Here is a 20079-nt window from a genome sequence, read left to right as displayed (position 1 = left end):
GAAAAAGTGGCTGGAGGCAGGTGTTTAGCCACTTAATGAGATGCCTACATCCCACATCAAAGGGCCCGAGTTCGAGTCCTAGCTCCACCTACAATTCCAGCTTCCTGCTAGTGCACACCTGGGATACAGAAACTATACTCCTGTCACTCACATGGAAGACTTTGAGCCCCTGGTGTCTGGCTTGGGAGTCCTAGATTGTAGTCATGTGGGAAGTGAACCAGCAGGTGAGAGCTCTCTCTGTCCCTTTCCTCTCACTCATATCCCCTCTCGAAACAAATAAGCCACAAGCAGCCAGTCAGGTGAGATGTCCCGAGCCCTCCTCTGGCTGACCTCGCCCAGCTGGACGTCATGGAGCACCCAACTGTGCACAGCCGCACACGCACCGACCTGGCATTGCGGTCACGGTGCCTCTAACTTGCCTTGGTTAACACCACGGAGAACGCGCCGATCTTTCTCCTTCCATCTTCCCCCTTCTCTAGGGGAGTGGTCGTGGAAACAACCTAACCTGAGACATGGAAGCACCTGGTTCCCTCCTCTTCCCTCCCATGCACAGCAAACCCCCCCCCCAAGCCTCCCCTTTGCCAGCTCCCTCTGCTCTCCACCCCAGCAGCCGCCAAGGGTCTTTGTGGAAGACGAGACCACTCCACTTCCCGCCTGGCCACCCTCTCAGGGCTCCCCGTGAACCCCGGGACCATGTCTGGGTCCTCTGCACTGCTCCCTCTGCAAACTCCCTCGGTCACGGCTGGCCTTCCCCGGCTCAGCCATGTCAGGGGTTCTCACTCCTCGTTTGCATGCCTCCCTTGGCCTCGCTTTATTTTTGTTTGAGGCAAATCTAGAACCCGATTCCTAAACCTGGGAGTCCTCTACTGTTGCCACCTCAACCAACTCCGACTGTAAGCTTCAGACTCAGACCCTAGTTATGACCCACGGACAGCACTGCCAAACCGTTCCATCTCTGTGCACTTTGTGTGGAGACATCAAGCATCTACTTTCAGGATGTTCAGCTCTGGAAAACCTTAAGGTTTTTCTTTTTCTTTTAAAGATTTATTTATTTATTTGAAAGAGAGTTACACAGAGGCAGAGGCAGAGAGGGAGAGAGGTCTTCCATCTGCTCGTTCACTCCCCAGATGGCTGGAGCTGGGCTGATCCAAAACCAGGAACCTGGAGCTTCTTCCAGGTCTCCCACGTGGGTGCAGGGACCCAAGCACTTGGGCCATCCTCCACTGCTTTCCCAGGCCATCAGCAGAGAGCTGGATGGAAAGTAGAGCAGCTGGGACTTGAACCAGCGCCCATATGGGATGCTGGCACTGCAGGCAATGGCTTTCACTATGCTAGGGTGACAGACAAATGTACCCTTTCTAATGCCCTCCAGAGAAATATGCAGGGCCTGCGATTGTGGCATAACGGGTAAAGCTGTCATCTGCAGTGCTGGCATTCCATATGGGCGCTGGTTCGAGTCCCAGCTGCTCCACTTCTAACTCAGCTCCCTGTTAATGGCCTAGGAAGGGCAGTGGATGATGGCCCAAGTGTTTGGACCCCTAATAGCCATGCGGGAGGCATGGAAGGAGCTCCTGGCTCCCAGCTTCAGCCTGGCCCAGTGCCAGCGGTTGCAGCCATCTGGGGAGTGAAGCAGCAGATGGAAGACCTCTTTGTGTCTCTCCCTCAAACTCTGACTTTCAAAATAATTAAGTAAATCTTAGGAAAAAAAAAAAAAAAGTAGCGGTGAAACTTGCCCTTAAGGACAGATTTGGGTCGATTGCACATGAAACGCTACTCAGCCCGGGGCCATGCTGTCGTGTGCCGCCAGCAGCCGGCTGGCAGCAGTCACGGATCTGGCGTTGATCTGGAAGTACTTGCCTGAATTTCCCAGCCACAAGACTTGCCGGCTAGCTAGGTTTTTTCATTCAATGACACTCACCGGTACAGCTGATGAAACCAGGGCCAGCAGATGTGGGATGGCATTGCTCGAAATAACAACATCTCTGAACTGTGGGCCATCGCCTACAAACGGATCGGAGCGTGACAGTCAGAGAGGGAACCGTGGGGATCCTGAAGTGGGTGGTTAATTTTATAAACGTCTACACAAGGGGTAGGAGAGCGACTTTTATTCCAGGGTCTGGCAAGTAGATGGTATAGCCACGTACTAGGATCCTGCCTCTCCATGGTGTCTGCTGGGTGGACAAGCACGCACCACAGAGCAGCTGCTCTCAGCAGGGGCTGTGGACACTGCCCCAGCAGTGCTCGGGAAACACTGGTGGCCTCCCACGGCACCACTGTCGGCAAGACGGAGGCTAGTGTGGACCAAGCCGTCTTTCCAGAAGGCTCTGGCCTATGGGGTGGCAACATCCAGACCGAACTCAGGACAAAGCCTGGGGACACATTGCTGCCGACAATCAGCCGTCTGCTACTTTGGCCCAAATGCCACTTTAGCCCCTAGAAGCCAGCACTCTTCAGTCATGGGGGCACGGCCTGAGCCACTTCACTCCACCCTGTCCGGCCTGTTCCTCATGGAACCAAGCAAAATAACAGAGGACGTCCCTCCACCCGCGCTTCGCTCCGGCCCCCATCGTACAGCAGTTACTCTACATTCTGCTTGCTAATACCGAGACCTGAAGTCCTTGGAGGTCTAATCAGTGCTGTTTGCTTCTGCTGGCTCAGTCACGGCCGGTTGTTGCTACTCTGGACTTGACATTGCTAATATTTAGCTGAGCTTTTGCCAAAATCCTGAGGGGCCCAATTGAGTCTCCCCTCCCCCACCCCCAAACACTGGCGAGCACTCAGATTGCTTTCTGCCAGGAATCCAGGAGCTTCCAATGCTGCGGCCCTAATGCCACAGCTCCTGCTTCCGACCACAGAGCCCACAACACATCCGGGCTCAAATCCTTGAGCGGAGTCTTGGAATTATGTTCTCAAGGAAGACTTTTTTTTTTTTTTTTTTTACCCGAAGCTGAGGAGACATTATCGTGTTTCCTTAGCAACTTTCCCTGGAGAAAAAGTGCTTTTAGGGTCCCCGAGTTAGGCAAGGGACCATCATATATGCCCACACTGCAGGGGCCAGAGCCTTGTCTTCTATTCCTGAAGCCATGAAGGCCTGAGGCTGTGGGACCCCTCATGTTCCTAGGCAGCATGGAGCTCCAGGATGGACTTCATCATCCAGTTTCAGCTCCAATTTTTGGCCTCTAAATTTGGCTCTGTCTGGGGCCAGCACTGTGATGTAGTGAGTTAAGTCACCGCCATCCCATATGGGTGCCGGTTCCAGGCCTGGTTGTTCCACTTCTGATCCAGCTCCCTGCTAGTGCACCTGGGAAAATCAGTGGAAGGTGCCCCAAGTACCTGGCCCCTGCTCTCACATGAGACCCGGATAAAGCTCCTGGCTTCGGCCTGGCCCAGCCCTGTCACAGCCATTTGGAGAGTAAACCAGCAGATGGAAGATTTCTCTCTGCCTCTCCCTGTCTTTATAACTCTGCCTTTCAAATAAATCATAAAACAAAACAAAACTTGGCTCTGAATTTTTGCAACAGCTCCTCGTACCTTTCCTAGTATTTGCAGGTACATAAATGGGGGTAAAGTTCCAGAATGCTGACAATACCACCCTAGCCAAAGAACACCCCGCGGCATGCCACATCCGCCGTCCACCGTTTTCTTAGCCTGCTCAGGGGCAAGATGCTCACCGGCTATGTTACCAAGAGCCCACACGGCCTGCTCGCACACGGCCACACAGGGGGAAGACAGGAGCTCGATCAGAGGCTGGATGGCGCCTGCTTCCACGACGGCTCGCGTCTGCTCTGAAGTCCCGGAAGCAATGTTGGTCAGAGCCCAGGCTGCCTCGAACTGCAGGTGGGGGTGAAGCGATGACTTCAGGAACTCCACCAGCCTGGGGATGAGCCCCGCGTCGATGATCAACTTTAGGGGAGGGTTCCTTTCCCGGGAGAGCATTTTCCTAAGCAATGAAATGGACACAGGGTAGAAGGAGCGTCACACCATGTTGGGAGGTAGCAAGAAGCTCCTTTAGGGGCCAGTACTGTGGTGTAGTGGGTTAAAACCCAGCGTCCCCCACAGGCTCCGGTTCGAGTCCCAGCTGCTCCTCTTCCAATCCAGCTCCCTGCTAATGCACCTAGGAAAGCAGTGGAGGATGGCCCAAGTACTTGGGCCCCTGTACCCACATGGGAAACCAGGAAGAAGCTCCTGGTTCTTGGCTTTGAATTGGCTCAGCTCTGGCCATTGTGACCATTTGGGGAGTGAGCCAGTGGATGGAAGACCTCCCCAACTCTGCCTTTCAAATAAATCTTAAAAAAAAAAAAAAAAAAAAAAAACAAAAAACACCTCCTTTACAGATATTGCTGGTGTTCTGAACCATCGAATGAGACCAACAGCTGGGCCAGAGCCGCTTGACCTCCCAGAGTTCAGCCTATGGCACTCGGCACTGACAAAGCAACATCTCCCTGCCCACTATCAGGTATTATCCAGGAGCCCAAATCTTGTAGAGGCAAATTAACCGATTCATCTCTGACAACACATTCTCTCACCCCAAGCACGGTGTAGAATAGCAGCCTGGCCTTGCTTTGGGATGCCCTAGGCTCCTCCTCTCTTTGTGGGCAGCTTGCCAGCGTCAAGAAACCCAACGGGGCCCTGGAGTTTGTTGCACAGAGCAAAAGCGTGCTTGGCAATACCTGGCGGCCTGGGTGGCCTGGAAACAAAGCAGTGGGTCTGAGCTGTTCACACCTCTGACTATGTCATCCAGGGAGAGGCTCACCTGTGAGGAGACAACATGCAGGTCAGGGCTGCAGCTGAAACGAACCACAACCACCACCTGGTCCTGTCACCCTTCCGGTTAGAACCGGCTCCAACAGGATGCCCCGCCCTGCGCTCTTCAGTATCAGGGAAGAACTCCCGGTCATCCATAGGTAGCACAGGTCTGTGGGACACGCCCCGCGCCCGGACCACATGGCTTTCTAGCCACGTTTTATCCTATGCTAGTGGAAATCAGGGGAAAAAAAAAAAAAAAAAGAAGGTACAGTATAAACTTCCAAAAGTTCTCTCCTCCATAAAAGCTGCAGAAAACTGAAACAAGAATTGTCAGACTCAGATTTTTCAGCTCTGTAGAAGCTGATCAAAGGCTTGCAGCATTTTTTGGAAAGCCAAGCCAGGAGGTGTTTATTTACGAAAAACAATTAAATCTCAGTACAATTCTGAGCTTTGTATTACTTTAACTTGCCGTATTCCCACCACCCCAACTCCATGGAGCCTTGAAAGCCAACAGTGCGGGACGGCGCTGTGGCGCAGTGGGGTGAAGCCCCGGCCTGCATCCTACATGGGTACCAGTTCGAGTCCCAGCTGCTCTGCTTCCGATCCAGCTCCCTGCTAATGTGCCTAGGAAAACAGTGGAAGATGGCAGTGCTTGAGCCCCTGCACCCTTGTGGGGGACCTGGAAGAAGCTCCTGGCTTCGGCCTGGCCCAGCCCCAGTCGTTGTGGCCATCTGGGGAGTGAATCAGCGGATGGCAGACACTCTCTGTCTATACTTTTTTTTTTTTTTTTTGACAGGCAGAGTGGACAGTGAGAGAGAGAGACAGAGAGAAAGGTCTTCCTTTGCCGTTGGTTCACCCTCCAATGGCCGCCATGGCCAGCGCATCATGCTGATCCGAAGCCAGGAGCCAGGTGCTTCTCCTGGTCTCCCATGGAGTGCAGGGCCCAAGCACCTGGGCCATCCTCCACTGCCTTCCTGGCCACAGCAGAGAGCTGGCCTGGAAGAGGGGCAACCAGGACACAATTCGGTGCCCCGACCGGGACTAGAACCCGGTGTGCTGGGGCCACAGGCGGAGGATTAGCCTATTGAGCCGCGGCACCTCTGTCTATACTTTTCTCTAATTCTTCCAATTAAATAAAATAAATCTTAAAAAAGGGAAAAAAGCCAGCGGTACATGAAAATGCAATAGCCCCCCAGGCACCACGGGAGTCAGAATGAGTAGGCCCTCCTTCGAAGTCTCTCTCTGGAAGACCTGCTGTTTGACCTGTCCAGCAGTTCCCTGAATGACCCCACTTGTGGAACTCTTTCCTTTGACTGACAGCCCACTCAGTGTGAAGGCTTCTCCCTGGAAATGTTTGTTGAAGACAACTCGAGGAACTTGTTTAACTTCACAGCTAAGAGGCTGGATAACAGGGTAAACAATAGACCGAACAATCAAACAAAAAACTTACGGGGAAAATACGAGGAAGGAGATGTCCATTTGGGGTTTGGAAAGCTCCGACATACTCCAGAGAATCTAGAAGACCAAGTGTGTGTGTAGGACTGGGCACAGGCTCACAAAAACCTAAGACGACCCTAAACTCATACCACTAACCGACCTTGAGGCTCGGTGTAAACAGGATGGAAAGGCTTAAGATAGCCTGTTCAACGTGTGGTTAAGCACTGGACACATGCCCCAGTATGTACACGGAACAGCTTGGCAAAAATTGGGTACATTTTTTTCTCTGTTGGTTTCAAGTGTTAAGTTGAAACTATGGGGCCAGTGCTGTAGTGTAGCAGGTAAATCCTCCACCTGCAGTGCCAGCATCCCATATGGGTGCCAGTTCAAGTCCCAGCTGCTCCACTTCCGATCCAGCTCTCTGCTATGGCCTGGGAAAGCAGTGGAAGATGACCCAGTCCTTGGGCCACCCACATGGGAGACTTGGAAGAGGCTCATGGCTCCAGATTGGTGCAACTCTGGCTGTTGTGGCCAATTGGGGAGTGAACCAGTGGATGGAAGACCTCTCTCTCTCTCTCTCTCTCTCTCTGCCTCTCCTTCTCTCTGTAGCTCTGGCTTTCAAATAAATAAATCTAAAAAAAAAAAATAATAAAACTATGTCTAGCCATTTGCCAGCCATTAAGCAAACTTGGGAGCGATTTCTGTGGCCACATGTGACAAAGAATACATATTTTGCAGAATTAAATCAGAAACCACTAAATAAGCAGCACCATCCAGCAACAACAAACCCTGGGGCAAGGAGGAATCTGATATCCAGAATTTTCATGTTATACTTTAAATAACTGACTTTTTACAAAGTGTAAGACATATAAAGACATAAATATGACATAGTTACCTGGGATGGCACAGTCAATACAGTCACTGAGGCACCCAGATGTTGGACTTACTAGACAAAGGCGTTAAACATGTTCAAAGAACTAAAGGAAAGTAGGAGAGCAATGCCTCAAATAAAGTTTATCATGGAAGATATGGACATCCTGGAACTGGAGAATATAACTGAAATTTTAAAAAATCACTTTGGGAGCTGAAAAACAGATTTGAACAATTGAAGAACTAGTCAAGTTGCAGATGGCCAACTGATATGACCAGTCTGAGGAATATAAAGGGAAAAAAGACCAAAGATGGGAATCAGCTGGTCTCAGAGCTCCTAGGACCCCCATCAAGCCTACTGACATGACCTAACGTGAGTAAAAAGACAAAGGGGCACAGAGTATATTTAAAGATATATTTGAGAAGTATACTTGACGAGAGATGGCCAAGACTTTCCCAAATTTGATGAAAAAAATTAATCTATACATCCGAGAAGCTCAGTGAACTCCAAATAGGATAAATCTCAAAGATCTATACCCAGACACATCATCAACTGCTGAAAGCTAAAAGCAGACTCCTGAAACCCATAAAAGTGAAGCGACTCTTCATATACGAGGCCTTAGTGAGATTAACAGCTGAATTCTCATCAGGGAGCATGGAGGTCAAGAAGCAGTGGAACGGCATTGTCAAAATGCTGAAGGAGAAAGATGACTGACCAAGAACTCTCTGTCCAGCAAGCTATCCTGCTAAAATGGAGGAGGCACTAAGACATTCCTTGATAAAGAGAAGCCATTGTTAGCAAACTCACCATACAAGAAATGCTAAAAGAAGTCTTTCAGGTAATGGGAAGTAGACAATAACCTTCACATGAAGAAATAAACACCAGTACAGGTCATTACTGCATATTGGCAAATATGAAATACAGTACACATGATTTTTGTTTTTGCAAAATTAAAACTATTTGACTTAAAAAGACAATGGCCTAAGGCAATAATTGGAAATCTATGTAGATGGACACACACGGTATGAAGCTGTAACTTGTCAACAATAAGAGCAGAGGTACAGGGGAGAGAATAAAGCTATAAAGGAGCCAAGTTTTGTAGACTATTGAGATTAAGCTGGTCTTCCTCCAAACTAGATTGCTACCAGATGTTAATTATACCCAGGACAAACACTAACACTTTTTATAAAATAGTAAAAGAAACTGGGAAATTAAACATATACTTTCTAGTTTAATAGTTTAACACAAAAGGGAAAGATGGAGAAATAGAGGAAGGAAAAAAAAGACTAAGATCTATGGAAAAACAAATAGCAAAATGGCAGATGTAAAGCCAACCTTATCACTAATTATATTACATGAAAATGATTTAAACACTCCCAGTAAATGACAAGGATTTGTAGAATGGGTTAAAAAAAAAAAAATCCCATCCCGGCCGGCGCCGTGGCTTAACAGGCTAATCCTCCGCCTTGCGGCGCCGGCACACCGGGTTCTAGTCCCGGTCGGGGCGCCGGATTCTATCCCGGTTGCCCCTCTTCCAGGCCAGCTCTCTGCTATGGCCCGGGAAGGCAGTGGAGGATGGCCCAAGTGCTTGGGCCCTGCACCTGCATGGGAGACCAGGAGAAGCACCTGGCTCCTGGCTTTGGATGGGCGTGGTGCGCCGGCCGCAGTGGCCACTGGAGGGTGAACCAACGGCAAAAAGGAAGACCTTTCTCCCTTTCTCTCTCTCTCACTATCCACTCTGCCTGTCCAAAAAAAAAAAAAAAAAAAAAAAATCCCATCCCATTATATGCTATCTGCAAGGGTCACACTTTAGGTTGAATAACACAAAAAGGTTAAAAGTCAAAGAATTAAAAACAACATACCAGGGTCAGCACCATGGCACAACAGGTAAAGCTGCCACCTACAGTGCTGGCATCCCATACAGGTGACAGTTTGAGTCCCTGCTGCTCCACTTCCAATCCAGCTCTCTGCTATGGCCTGGGAAAGCAGAAGACTGCCCAAGTCCTTGGGCCCATGCACCCATGTGGGAGACCCGGAAGAAGGTCCTGGCTCCTGGCTTCAGCTCAGCACAGCTCCAGCCATTGAGGCCAGCTGGGGAGTGAACCAGTGTATGGAAGACTCTCTCTGTGTAACTCTGCCTTTCACATAAATAATTAAAAAAAAAAAAAAGATACCTACCCTTTGTCCTCGACATCTGTGTTATGACTCTAGATTTGTGCTTTTAGAAATTGTATTTGATTGATTTCATGTTAAAAAAAGGAAACAGAAGACATTCACACTATAAACCATCCCAGCCACACAGATACCTACCCCAACTAGCAGAATGCATATTCTTTAAGAATATGTGGAACATTCTCCAGTGCCTATGGACAATACACACATCAATACATTTAAAAGGACTAAAATCAATCAAGTGTGTTCTCTAATCACAATGGAATGAAATTATACACTACAAACAGAAGATCTGGGACATTCACAAACATGAGGAAGTTAAACAACACATTCCTAGATAATCAAAGGGTCAAAGAAGAACTCATAAGAGAAATTAGAAAATACTCCAAGATGAATGAAACAAAAACACAACATACCAACACAATGGGATGCAGCCAAAGCAGGACTTAGAGGCAAATGTGTAGCAATAACACATCTGCTGTAACAGAATATCGATCCTAAAACTACAGCTCAAGTTTCAATCTTTAAAGACTAGAAAAATAAACGCCAACTAAGTATAAAAAAGCAAATAATATTAGAGATAAAGAAAACAGAAAACAAAATGAAAAGTTGGTTCTTGAATAAAAATAAACAAAAATGACAAACCTCTAGCTAAACTTCCCAAGAGAAGGGGAGGGGGTGGAGGGAGAGAAGACTTACATTATCCAACCAGGAATTAAAGTGGAATCATTATTACTGAACTCTAGAAAGGGGAATCGGGGGTCCAGCGCTGTGGCGTAGCGGGTAAAACCACCACCTGCAGTGCTGGCATCCCATATGGCCACCGGTTCAAGTCCCGGCTGCTCTATTTCCAATTTGGCTCTCTGCTGTGGCCTGGGAAAGCAGTGGAGGACTGCCCAAGGCCTTGGGCTCCTGCACCCACGTGGGAGACCCGGAAGAAGCTCCTGGCTCCTGGCTTTGGATCAGTCAGTTCTGGCCATTGAGGCCATTTGGAAGTGAATCAGTGGATGGAAGACCTCGAGCTCTCTCTCTCCCTCTCTATAACTCTGCCTTTCAAATAAATAAATCGATCTTAAAAGGGGGGGGGTGGATCTGAACAGATGAATGCCAACAAATTACATAATGAAGACAAACTAGAAAATTCCTAGAGACATAGCTACTAAAGTGACCCAAGAAATCACCATCAACATCATACTTAAAATATTTTACAAAGAGAAATCTGGGTCCACATGATTTCAATGGTAAATTTTCTCAAACATTTAAAAAGAGTTAACATTAATCTTTCACAAACTCTTACAAGAAAAAAAAAAAAAAAGGAGTAGTGAGAACTTCCCAAGCTATCCTTTGAGGCCAGGATTACCTTGATACTAAACCAGATAAACACATTTACAAGAAAATAAAAGTATGCATCAATGTCCTTTATGACTACAAATGTGAAAATCCTCAATAGAATACTAGGAAACCAAACACATCCTGAGGTTAAACATGATCAGCATCATGATCATCTGTCATTTAACCCAAAAATGCAATACAGGAGTAGGTCAGCATATGAAACCAACCAACTCAACACCCTGTGATAATAAATGGGGTGGGTGGACCCACATGAACATCTTAGAAAATGCAGAGAAAGCATTTGACAAAAATCCAACACTTTTCCATGATAGAAAAACATTCAACAAGCTGGGAATAATAGGTAACTTCCTCATTCCCGATAAAGGCAGCTACAGAAATCCCACAGCTAGCATCTTTAATAATATGTAATCAATATTTTTAAAATAATATTTAATAGCAAAAGACTAAAGGTTTTCCCTACAGGATCAAGATTCAGACAAGGTGTTTGCTCTTGCCAGTTTTGTTCAACATGGAATTGGAACTTCTAAGTTATTTAATAACGTGCATCCAAAATAGGAAGTAAAACCATATTTGCAATTCCTAAGGAATTCAAGACACTAAGATATTTAGAGCTAATAAACAAGTACAGCTAGTTTATAGGATTAATAGACAAAATCACTTTTATTTCTATACATTAGAAATGGACAATCCCAAAACCAGAATCCACAAAATTCATAACAGCATCAAAAAGAACCAAATATTCAGGAATAAGAAGCATAAGACTTACATGCTAAAAGCCGTTTTTAAAATTAAGGAGAGCTTGGGGCCGGCATGGTGGCACACTAGGTTAATCTTCCGCCTGCGGCACCAGCATCCCATATGGGTGTCGGATTCTAGCCCTGGTTGCTCCTCTTCCAGTCCAGCTCTCTGCTGTGGCCTGGGAGGGCAGTGGAGGATGGCCCAAGTGCTTGGGCCCTGCACCGACATGGGAGACAAGAAAGAAGCACCTGGCTCCTGGCTTCAGATCGGCACAGCTCCGGCCATGGCGGCCATTTGGGGAGTGAACCAATGGAAGGAAGACCTTCCCTCACCCCCCCCCCCTTCTCTCTCACTGTAACTCTACCTGTCAAATAAACAAATAAAAATCTTTTTAAAAAATACTAAAAAAGGCTGGCGCCGTGGCTCAATAGGCTAATCCTCTGCCTGCGGCGCCAGCACACCGGATTCTGTCCTGGTTGCCCCTCTTCCAGGCCAGCTCTCTGCTGTGGCCTGGGAGTGCAGTGGAGCATGGCCCAAGTGCTTGGGCCCTGCACCCCATGGGAGACCAGGAGAAGCACCTGGCTCTGGGCTTTGGATCAGTGCAGTGCGCCGGCCATAGCGTGCCAGCCGCGGCGGCCATTGGAGGGTGAACCAACGGCAAAAAGGAAGACCTTTCTCTGTCTATCAACTCTACCTGTCAAAAAATAAAAAAAATTAAAAAAATTAAGGAGAGCTTAAATGAAAAGACATCTTATGTTCATGAATTCAAAGACCTAACATGGTTAAGGTGGCATTATTCCACAAACCGCTCTACAGATTTGATGCGATTTCCACCAAAATCCAAGCTGTCTCTATTGAAGTAACTGAAGAGCGGATACAAAAATTCATATGGAGGTACAAGTGATCCAGAATAGCCCTAATAACCTGGAGAAGGACAAAGTTGGAAGACTTGCATTTCTCCATTTCAAAACTTACGAGGCTACAATAACCAAATCTCAATTGTACAGGCATCGAGATAAAAAGGTAGACCAACAGAAGAGAATTAAAATCCACAAGTAAACCATCACATTTATGGCCAACTGATTTTTTTTTTTTTGACAAGGGTACCAAGGTCACTCAATGGGTAGAGAAAAGACTTTAAAAAAAAATGGTAGGGACAGTTGTTTTGTCCAATGGTAAACACACCATTTAAGAAGTTCCCATGCCACATTGGAATATCTGTCCTCAATACCTGGCTCTAGCTCTCAATTCCAGCTTCTTGCTAGTGTAGACCCTAGCAGTGCTTGGGTTCCTGCACTGCAGGTGGGAGACCGGGATTGAATTCCTAACTCAAACAGCTACAGCCCACCCAAGTGATCACTGTTAAGTCATCTGAGGAGTGAACCAGCAGATGGGAACACTTGGTCTCTCTGCATCTCAAATCAATGAACAAATGTGTGGAGACAACTGGATAACACACAGAAGAACGAAGTTACATCCCTGTTGACTTCATTTAACTCAAAATGGATCAAAGGGAGCCGGCATTGTGGCGAAAGGGGTTAAGTGACTGCCTGCAATGCTGGCATTCCATGTAAGTGCCTGTTTGTATCCTGGCTACTCTACTTCCAATCTAGTTCCTTGCTAATGCACCTGCAAAAGCAGTGGAAGATGGCCCAAGTCCTTGGCCCCTGCACCCATGTGGGAGACCTGGTTCCTGGCCCAGCCCAACCGCTATAGCCATTTGGGGAGTGGACCAATGGGTAGAAGATCTCTCTTGTTCTCCCTTTCTCTCTGTAACTCTTTCAAAAAAAAAATCTTTTGGGAAAAAAATGGATCAAAGGCTTAAATATAAACCTAAGAGTTAAAACTACAGAACACTTAGAAGGAAACACAGGTCTAAGTCTTTGTGACCTTGTATTAGGTAATGAGTCTACTATCTAGAAAATATTAGTAACTCCTACAGCTCAATAAAAAGTTACTTATAAAATAGTCTGAACAGACATTTCCCTTCTTCTATACATACATGTGTCTATACATACAAACTCACACACGTAACTAGAACATGAAAAGATTCTCATCAACTATTAAGAAAATATTAATGGGGTCAGCAATGTGGTGCAGCAGGTTAAAGCCCTGGCCTGAGTGCCGGCATCCCACGTGGGCACCGGTAGAACCAGCAGCTCCACTTCTGATCCAGCTCCCTGCTATCACCTGGGAAAGCAGTAGAAGATGGCCCAAGCCCTTGGGCCCTTGCACCTGTGTGGGAGACCTGGATGAAGCTCCTGGCTTTGTATTGGCGCAGCTCCATCTGTTGTGGCCATCTGGGGAGCGGACCAACAGATGGAAGACCTCTGTCTCTACCTCTCTAACTCTTTCAAATAAATAAAAATAAATCTTTTAAAAAAAGAAAATACTAATGAAAATTTCAACATATCCCTTCTTACCAATTGGATGTCTACAAGTGGATCATACAAGTCCTACTAAGAATGTCACAATGTACAAGGTCAGCCACTCTGGAATGCAGTTTGGCAGTGTGTTAGTTTCCTACTGCTGCTATAAAAATTACCACAAAGTTAGTGACTTCAAATCATGCAAGCTTTCTTCTAATGGTTCGGAACGTCCCAAGTTCATCATCAGTGTCAGGGGCTAAAGCCAAGGTGTGGGCAGGGCCGGTCCCCCCGGAGGCCCAGAGGGGAGAACCCGCTTCCTTGCCTTTCCCAGCTTCTGGAGGACACGTGCACCCCTCGCCTCACGCCTCCCCTGCCACAGTGCTTGCTTCCCCGTCTCCCCCTTCCTCCTCCTTGGCAGAGCAACTGATTATTCCAGGCCCACCAGATCGTCCAGGACGATTTCCAAATCTCAAGATGCTTAACTTAACCACATCCTGCAAAGTCCCTGTTGTCACAGGTGACCATTTCTTGAGATGAGGAATGTGCAGATTGGGGGCGGGGGAGGTGTGATTTGGCCCACCACAACGAGTCCAACATAGAATTAGCACGTAACCCAGCAATGTTACTCCCAACGGCATTGAAAACATTTTTCCACTCAAACTTGTACATAACTGTTCACAGCAGCAGCAGTTCCGACAGCCAAAAAGCAGGAACAAAACCAATAACGAGTGGGTACCAGCTAATGAGTGGGCAAGCAGAACACGGGTTAGCCACACAATGGAGTGGAGCAAGCCACAAAGGAACAAGGTACTGATACACCGTGCAACACCAAGACACCGTGAAAACCCCAGGCTGAGTGAAAGCAACTGGACACAAAAGATCACACATTGCACAGTTCCATTAACAAGAAAAGTCCAGAAAAGGTAAATCCATAAAGACCCAAGGCTGTGGGGATGAAGGAGGAGGAGTGACTGCCGAACGGGTCCGGGGTCTCCATCTGTTGAGTCTGTTCTGGAACTTTTTGAGGAGACGGCAGTACAACCTGGTGACTGTACTAGCAACCAGCAGTTGTACACTTTAAAGGGGTCAATTTTGGTTTATATGAATTCTGCCTGAATTTAAAAAAAAACATGCTAGTATAGGACAAAAAGGCAAACAACCCCTTTTTTCATTGTTGTGTTTCATACCTTCTTGGGCTGGTGTATGTGTGTGTGTGTGTGTGTATGTGTGCGTATGTACGTGTATGTATGTGTGTACGTGTGTGTACACATGTGTATGGTTGGTCCCTAGGGACTGCCCCAGACAAGTGAACTAGACACACAGCTCTGAAGCCACTGGCCAGTCACAGAACCACTGGGCCCATCTCAGTCACTGAATCCATCCCTCTCTGCCTGCCCAGCAGGTGCAAACGACAGCCATGGACAGTACAGACAGGACACAGACAGTGAAGTCCCACAAGAGACATGGGATACAGCGTCACTGAAGGACCAGGAAGCTCGATTCCTGCATTCACAAAAATAGGACGCACGCTGAAGTCAACCTGGCACGGGCATTTAGCGAGGCTGGAGCAGATGGAGACAGAAGACGAAAGATGGAATTCACTTCCTAGGGAAGACGTGACCCGTCCGCGGACTAGATGCCTCCACCAAGAAACGACCCTCACTAGGGTTAGAGTTAACCCTCTCTGACCCTCTCTTCCTGGGCCCCCAGGCTCAGAGCCCACAGCAAATCCTCCATCAGAAGCAGCGCCTTCTCCACTCCCCTTTGGAACACGGATCCCACAGACTCCCGACAGCGAGGGAAACAACGCTTAGCTTTTGAGAAAGGCAGGTAAGGTGCACCACGGTCTCCCCACCCCCACTTAAAGGCCCTGAACGGGAGTTTGTGGCTCTGAACCGTGCAGCGGTTTCCAGCTGCCGGAACGCCCGCCGTGCTGGGACGCACCCCTTTGGCGGGTTTTTCAGAAGCTGGCTCGGGGGAGCAAGCCGTGATGTTCCGTCTCTTTAAGGCCTGCTCCTCTTTCCTGGCCTTCCGCAGCTCCAGGCTGACCGCCATGCGCTGCTGCCGTCTCACCTGGGAAGGAAAAGACAGAATTGGAGGCGTCAGAGCAGGAGAGACAGGATGGTCACCCTGCTTAGCCTTCCAAACCGTTTCTAAGCCTCTGCACGTAGCTGCAACCGGCTGGGAGAGGTAAGATCACAGTGAGCCCACTCGGCTCTGCCCCTCCTCCTCCTCCTCCTCCTCTCCAGGTCAAGGAAAATCATGCGCATCCTTGCGGCCATCGCTGTGAAGACTGCAAAGCCACCCATCGCCCCATGAGTGCCCGAGTTGGCTGCTTCCAGGATGGGCCCAGGGCCTTCGAGCAGTGGCCAGGCAGATAGGTGGGGCTGGGGGCGATTCAGAGACGTCCCTGTGTCCCAGACACAGGCCCCGACCAGTTCCACTGTGTGTGAAGTCAGCCCACAGGCCTCTCAAGGCCTCGGTCAAGTCCAACAGCAGCCTGAAGGAGATTCAATCTAACCCTTGTAGGAGGGCACTGCAAAATGCTCCTAGTCGGGCGAGTGTTTGGTCCAGCGATGAAGCCGCTGCTCGTGGTGTCAGGAGCCCATGTTGGATGCCGGGTTTCCAGTCCCGGCTCTGCTAATGCACACCTGGGAGGCAGCAGGTGATGGCTTGAGCATTTGGGTTCCCGCCACCACGTGGGAGATCCAGATGGAGTTCCTGGCTCCTAGCTCTGGCCTGGTTCAGTCCTGGATGTTGACATTTGGGGAGTGAACAAGTAGATGGAAGATCTCTTTCCTTCTCTCTCTCTGCTTTTCAAATAAATCAGGTAAAGTCATTTAAAATATATATATATATATATTTTTAATTTTTGACAGGCAGAGTGGACAGTGAGAGAGAGAGAGAGAGACAGAGAGAAAGGTCTTCCTTTGCCGTTGGTTCACCCTCTAATGGCCGCCGCGGTAGCGCGCTGCGGCCGGCGCACCGCGCTGTTCCGATGGCAGGAGCCAGGTGCTTCTCCTGGTCTCCCATGGGGTGCAGGGCCCAAGCACTTGGGCCATCCTCCACTGCACTCCCTGGCCACAGCAGAGAGCTGGCCTGGAAGAGGGACAACCGGGACAGGATCGGTGCCCCGACCGGGACTAGAACCCGGTGTGCCGGCGCCGCAAGGCGGAGGATTAGCCTGTTGAGCCACGGCGCTGGCCCATTTAAAAAATATTTTTAAAATGTTCCTGGAAAGTACAATTAAAAGATCCATTTATTTTGGTGTAAAAATTTTTGAGCAGATAGAATCTCTTCTCTCTCCCTTCTTCTCTCTCTGTAACTCTGCCTTTCCAATAAAGCAAACCTTTTTACAAAGTTTGAAATCATCCCTATTGTGAAAAATGTACAATATAATGACAATATAATGCATAGTCATGAAAAATGCATATAATGAAACTCTAGGAGACCATGTTGCAAAGTAGGTAAACACCATCCCATATCAGTGCCAATTCAAGTCCCAGCTGCTCCATTTCCAATCCACTTCCTTGTTAATGGCCTGGGAAAAGCAGCAGAAGATGGCCCAGGTGTTTGGGCCTCTGCTATCCTCCTGGGAGACCCTGAGGAAGCTCCAGGCTCCTGGCTTCTGCCTGACCCAGTTCCAGCCGTTGTGGCCATCTGGGGAGCGAACCAGCAGATGGAAGATCTCTGTCTCTCCCCCTCACTGTAACTCTGACTTTAAAATAAAAATACAAAAATCTTTGAACAAAATTCTAAACATGGATTACAAATATTTTTGCACTAAAAATTTAATTTTTGCATAAACTTCTTTAAAAAAGAGACTTATTTGAAAGCCAGAGTGTCAGAGAGCAAGGGACAGAAAGAAAAAGATTTGCCATCTGCTGGTTCACTCCCCAGATGGCTGCAACAGCCAGGAGCCTAGAAATACATCCAGGGCACCCACATGTGTGGCCGGGGGCCCAAAGCACATGGGCCATCTTCCCCTACTTTCCCAGGCACATTAGCAGGGGGCTGGACATGGGATGCTGGTTATGCACTGTGGTTTAACCTGCCGCACCAGAACATCGGCCCTCACACACTCTTGGACATATGCTCACATCAGTCGAGAACTTGGACTGGATCATATTGCCAATATTCAGGAGACAACCTAACCTTTCTGGATAGACAAGTTGAGGACGAAGACTTTTGGGTGATAATTACCGACATGCATGATGTAACAACGGAGATAAGTTCTAAGAAAGGCATGATCAGGCGATTTCATCATTGTGCAAACATCAGAGCGCACTTACACAAACGAGGCAGTGCTGACACCACCAAGTGATAGGATCTCACGAGGCCACTGCTGTCTATGCGGCCCATCACTGACGAAGACTTCGTTATGTGGCGTGTGACTGTACAAGGAAGCCAATCTGTATCAGATACTCTGGTTCCTGAAGCAAGCTATCCACTCAATCATTGCTTGAAAATAGGGCCATCGTGGTGTTGCACGGTAAGGCCCACTGAGCTGGCCGTGGTGCTGTCCCCTCACTGAAGGGGCCCTCCCTGGGGACAGAGGGTATTGTGCCTTGCAGTTCTCTCTCATCAGCTGGCCCTTCCTGCTGCTCTCCCAGCTACTGTGTGATCTCAATCCTTCCAGCCTGTTGCATCCCTAACAACGAATACCATGTTTCTGAAACTTGTTCAGCTCCTTCGTTTCCATTCATCTGGGTGGTCTTGAGGGCCAGACAGCCACACTTGATGGACAGGATACGTTAAGGGTGATTTGGCTCTGGGGGTGGGTGTTTGGTTGCCCACATCCCATATCTGAGTGCCTGGGTGCGAGTTCTGCTCTGCTTCTAATCCAGCATCCTGCTGATGCGCACTCTGGGAAGCAGCAGGTGATGACTCAAGTCCTTGGGTCCCTGCCACCCCTGGGAAGACCTGGATAGAATTCTGGGCTCCTGGCTTTACCCTGGTCCAGCCCTGACTGCTGCAGGCATGTGAGGAGTGAACCAGTAGTTAGAAGATCATTTTTCCCATCTGTTTCTCTGCCTTATTTAAGATTTTATTTACTTGAAAGAGTTACAGAGAGAGGTAGAGAGAAAGAAAGAGAGGTCTCCCATCTGCTGGTTCACTTCCCTGATGGCTGCAATGGCCGGAGCTGCACCGATCTGGAGCCAGGAGCTTCTTCCAAGTCTCCCATGTGGGTGCAGGGGCCCAAGGACTCACGCCATATTCTACTGCATTCCTAGGCCATAGCAGAGAGCTGGATCGGAAGTGGAGCAGCCAGGACTAGAACGGGTGCCCATATGGGATGCTGGTGCTTCAGGCCAGGGCTTTAACCCACTGTGCCACAGCGCAGGTCCCTCTCTCTCTCTTTTTTTTTTTAATCTGAAAGGCAGAGTGACAGAGATTGCACGAGTGTTTCTGATCACCGGTTCACTACTCAAATGGCCACCAACGGCTGGATTGGGCCAGGCCAAAGCCATAAACTCCACTGTGGTCTTCCAGATGGGTGGCAGTGGCCCAAGTATTAGGGTCATCACCTGGTGCCGTCCCAGGCACATTAGCAGGAAGCTGGGGTGAAGCAGAACGGCTGCACCTTGAACCAGCACCCCGGTGTGGAATGCTGGCATCGCAAGCAGTGGCTTCATCTGCTGTGCCACACCACCAGCCCCTCTCTGCCATTCTAACAAAGTACGGAAAAAAAAAAAGCAGTCACACGGTAACCCCGGTTTGTCTCCACAGCTGTCTGGCTCCCGGGCTCACGTCCTTTTGTCCTTCCTCCCCATCCTCAACTCAACATCTTGTGAAAATTTCATACATCCACAAAGTTTCAGGAACGTCCCAGTGAACCACCACGAGCCTATCTGGAAGAAGATTTTGCTGGGTTTCCCTCTGTCCCCCAGTCCGCTCCATCCCATGTTTAATGCACTTCAACCTCCGGTCCCTGGGAGACCGCTGAATACTCACAGATGCCTCTTTGCCCCGGTACTTAAACTTCCTCAGCCTCTCCTCCGGGACGTCCAAGGTGGGCATGGTCACTGGCAGGAGGAAATTGCCTGCGGGAAGAACAACCCCAGGGGGCGCTTCAGAGCCCAGCGTGTGCTCCCCCCCGTGGAGCAGACTCAGTATGTCGGCTTCTAGAAGCATCCCTACACCAGCCCCCTCGACGGCCCGGGAGCCCCTTAAGGGGGGGTAAGCACTAAGCAACACAGGGGCAACGAGGGGACCAGTCCTGGGCTCCAGTCCTAAGGAGAATCTTCTAGAAGCAGTCTGGCTCAGGCTGGCCCTCCCATCACTGGGGTGCGCTGGACAGAAAACAGAAGCTTTTCAGACCTGCTGTCCTGGGAGCTGCAACCTGTGCCCGGTGGGCAGGAGGCCACGCAGGTGCACCAGGAAGACACCGCT

General features: G+C 48.8%; 1 protein-coding gene across 1 annotated transcript in view; it reads right to left on the bottom strand.

The window, feature by feature from the left end:
* KPNA7 (karyopherin subunit alpha 7) overlaps window positions 1–19707 on the bottom strand; it is a 60771-nt gene extending 41064 nt beyond the window's left edge. The window contains exons 1-6 of the mRNA XM_062180131.1: window positions 19642–19707; window positions 15631–15759; window positions 9355–9360; window positions 4671–4753; window positions 3672–3940; window positions 1919–2001 (exon numbers count right to left, since the gene is read on the bottom strand). Of these exons, the coding sequence (XP_062036115.1) occupies window positions 1919–2001; window positions 3672–3940; window positions 4671–4753; window positions 9355–9360; window positions 15631–15759; window positions 19642–19707 (636 nt within the window). The remainder of the gene's footprint in view (window positions 1–1918; window positions 2002–3671; window positions 3941–4670; window positions 4754–9354; window positions 9361–15630; window positions 15760–19641) is intronic.
* Window positions 19708–20079: the final 372 nt, after the last annotated feature.

This window comes from Lepus europaeus, chromosome 21 (assembly GCF_033115175.1).
Source record: "Lepus europaeus isolate LE1 chromosome 21, mLepTim1.pri, whole genome shotgun sequence".
In the NCBI taxonomy this organism is placed as follows: domain Eukaryota; kingdom Metazoa; phylum Chordata; class Mammalia; order Lagomorpha; family Leporidae; genus Lepus; species Lepus europaeus.
The sequence above is the reverse complement of the archived record's forward strand: the minus strand, read 5'-3'. Positions and strand labels throughout refer to the sequence as shown.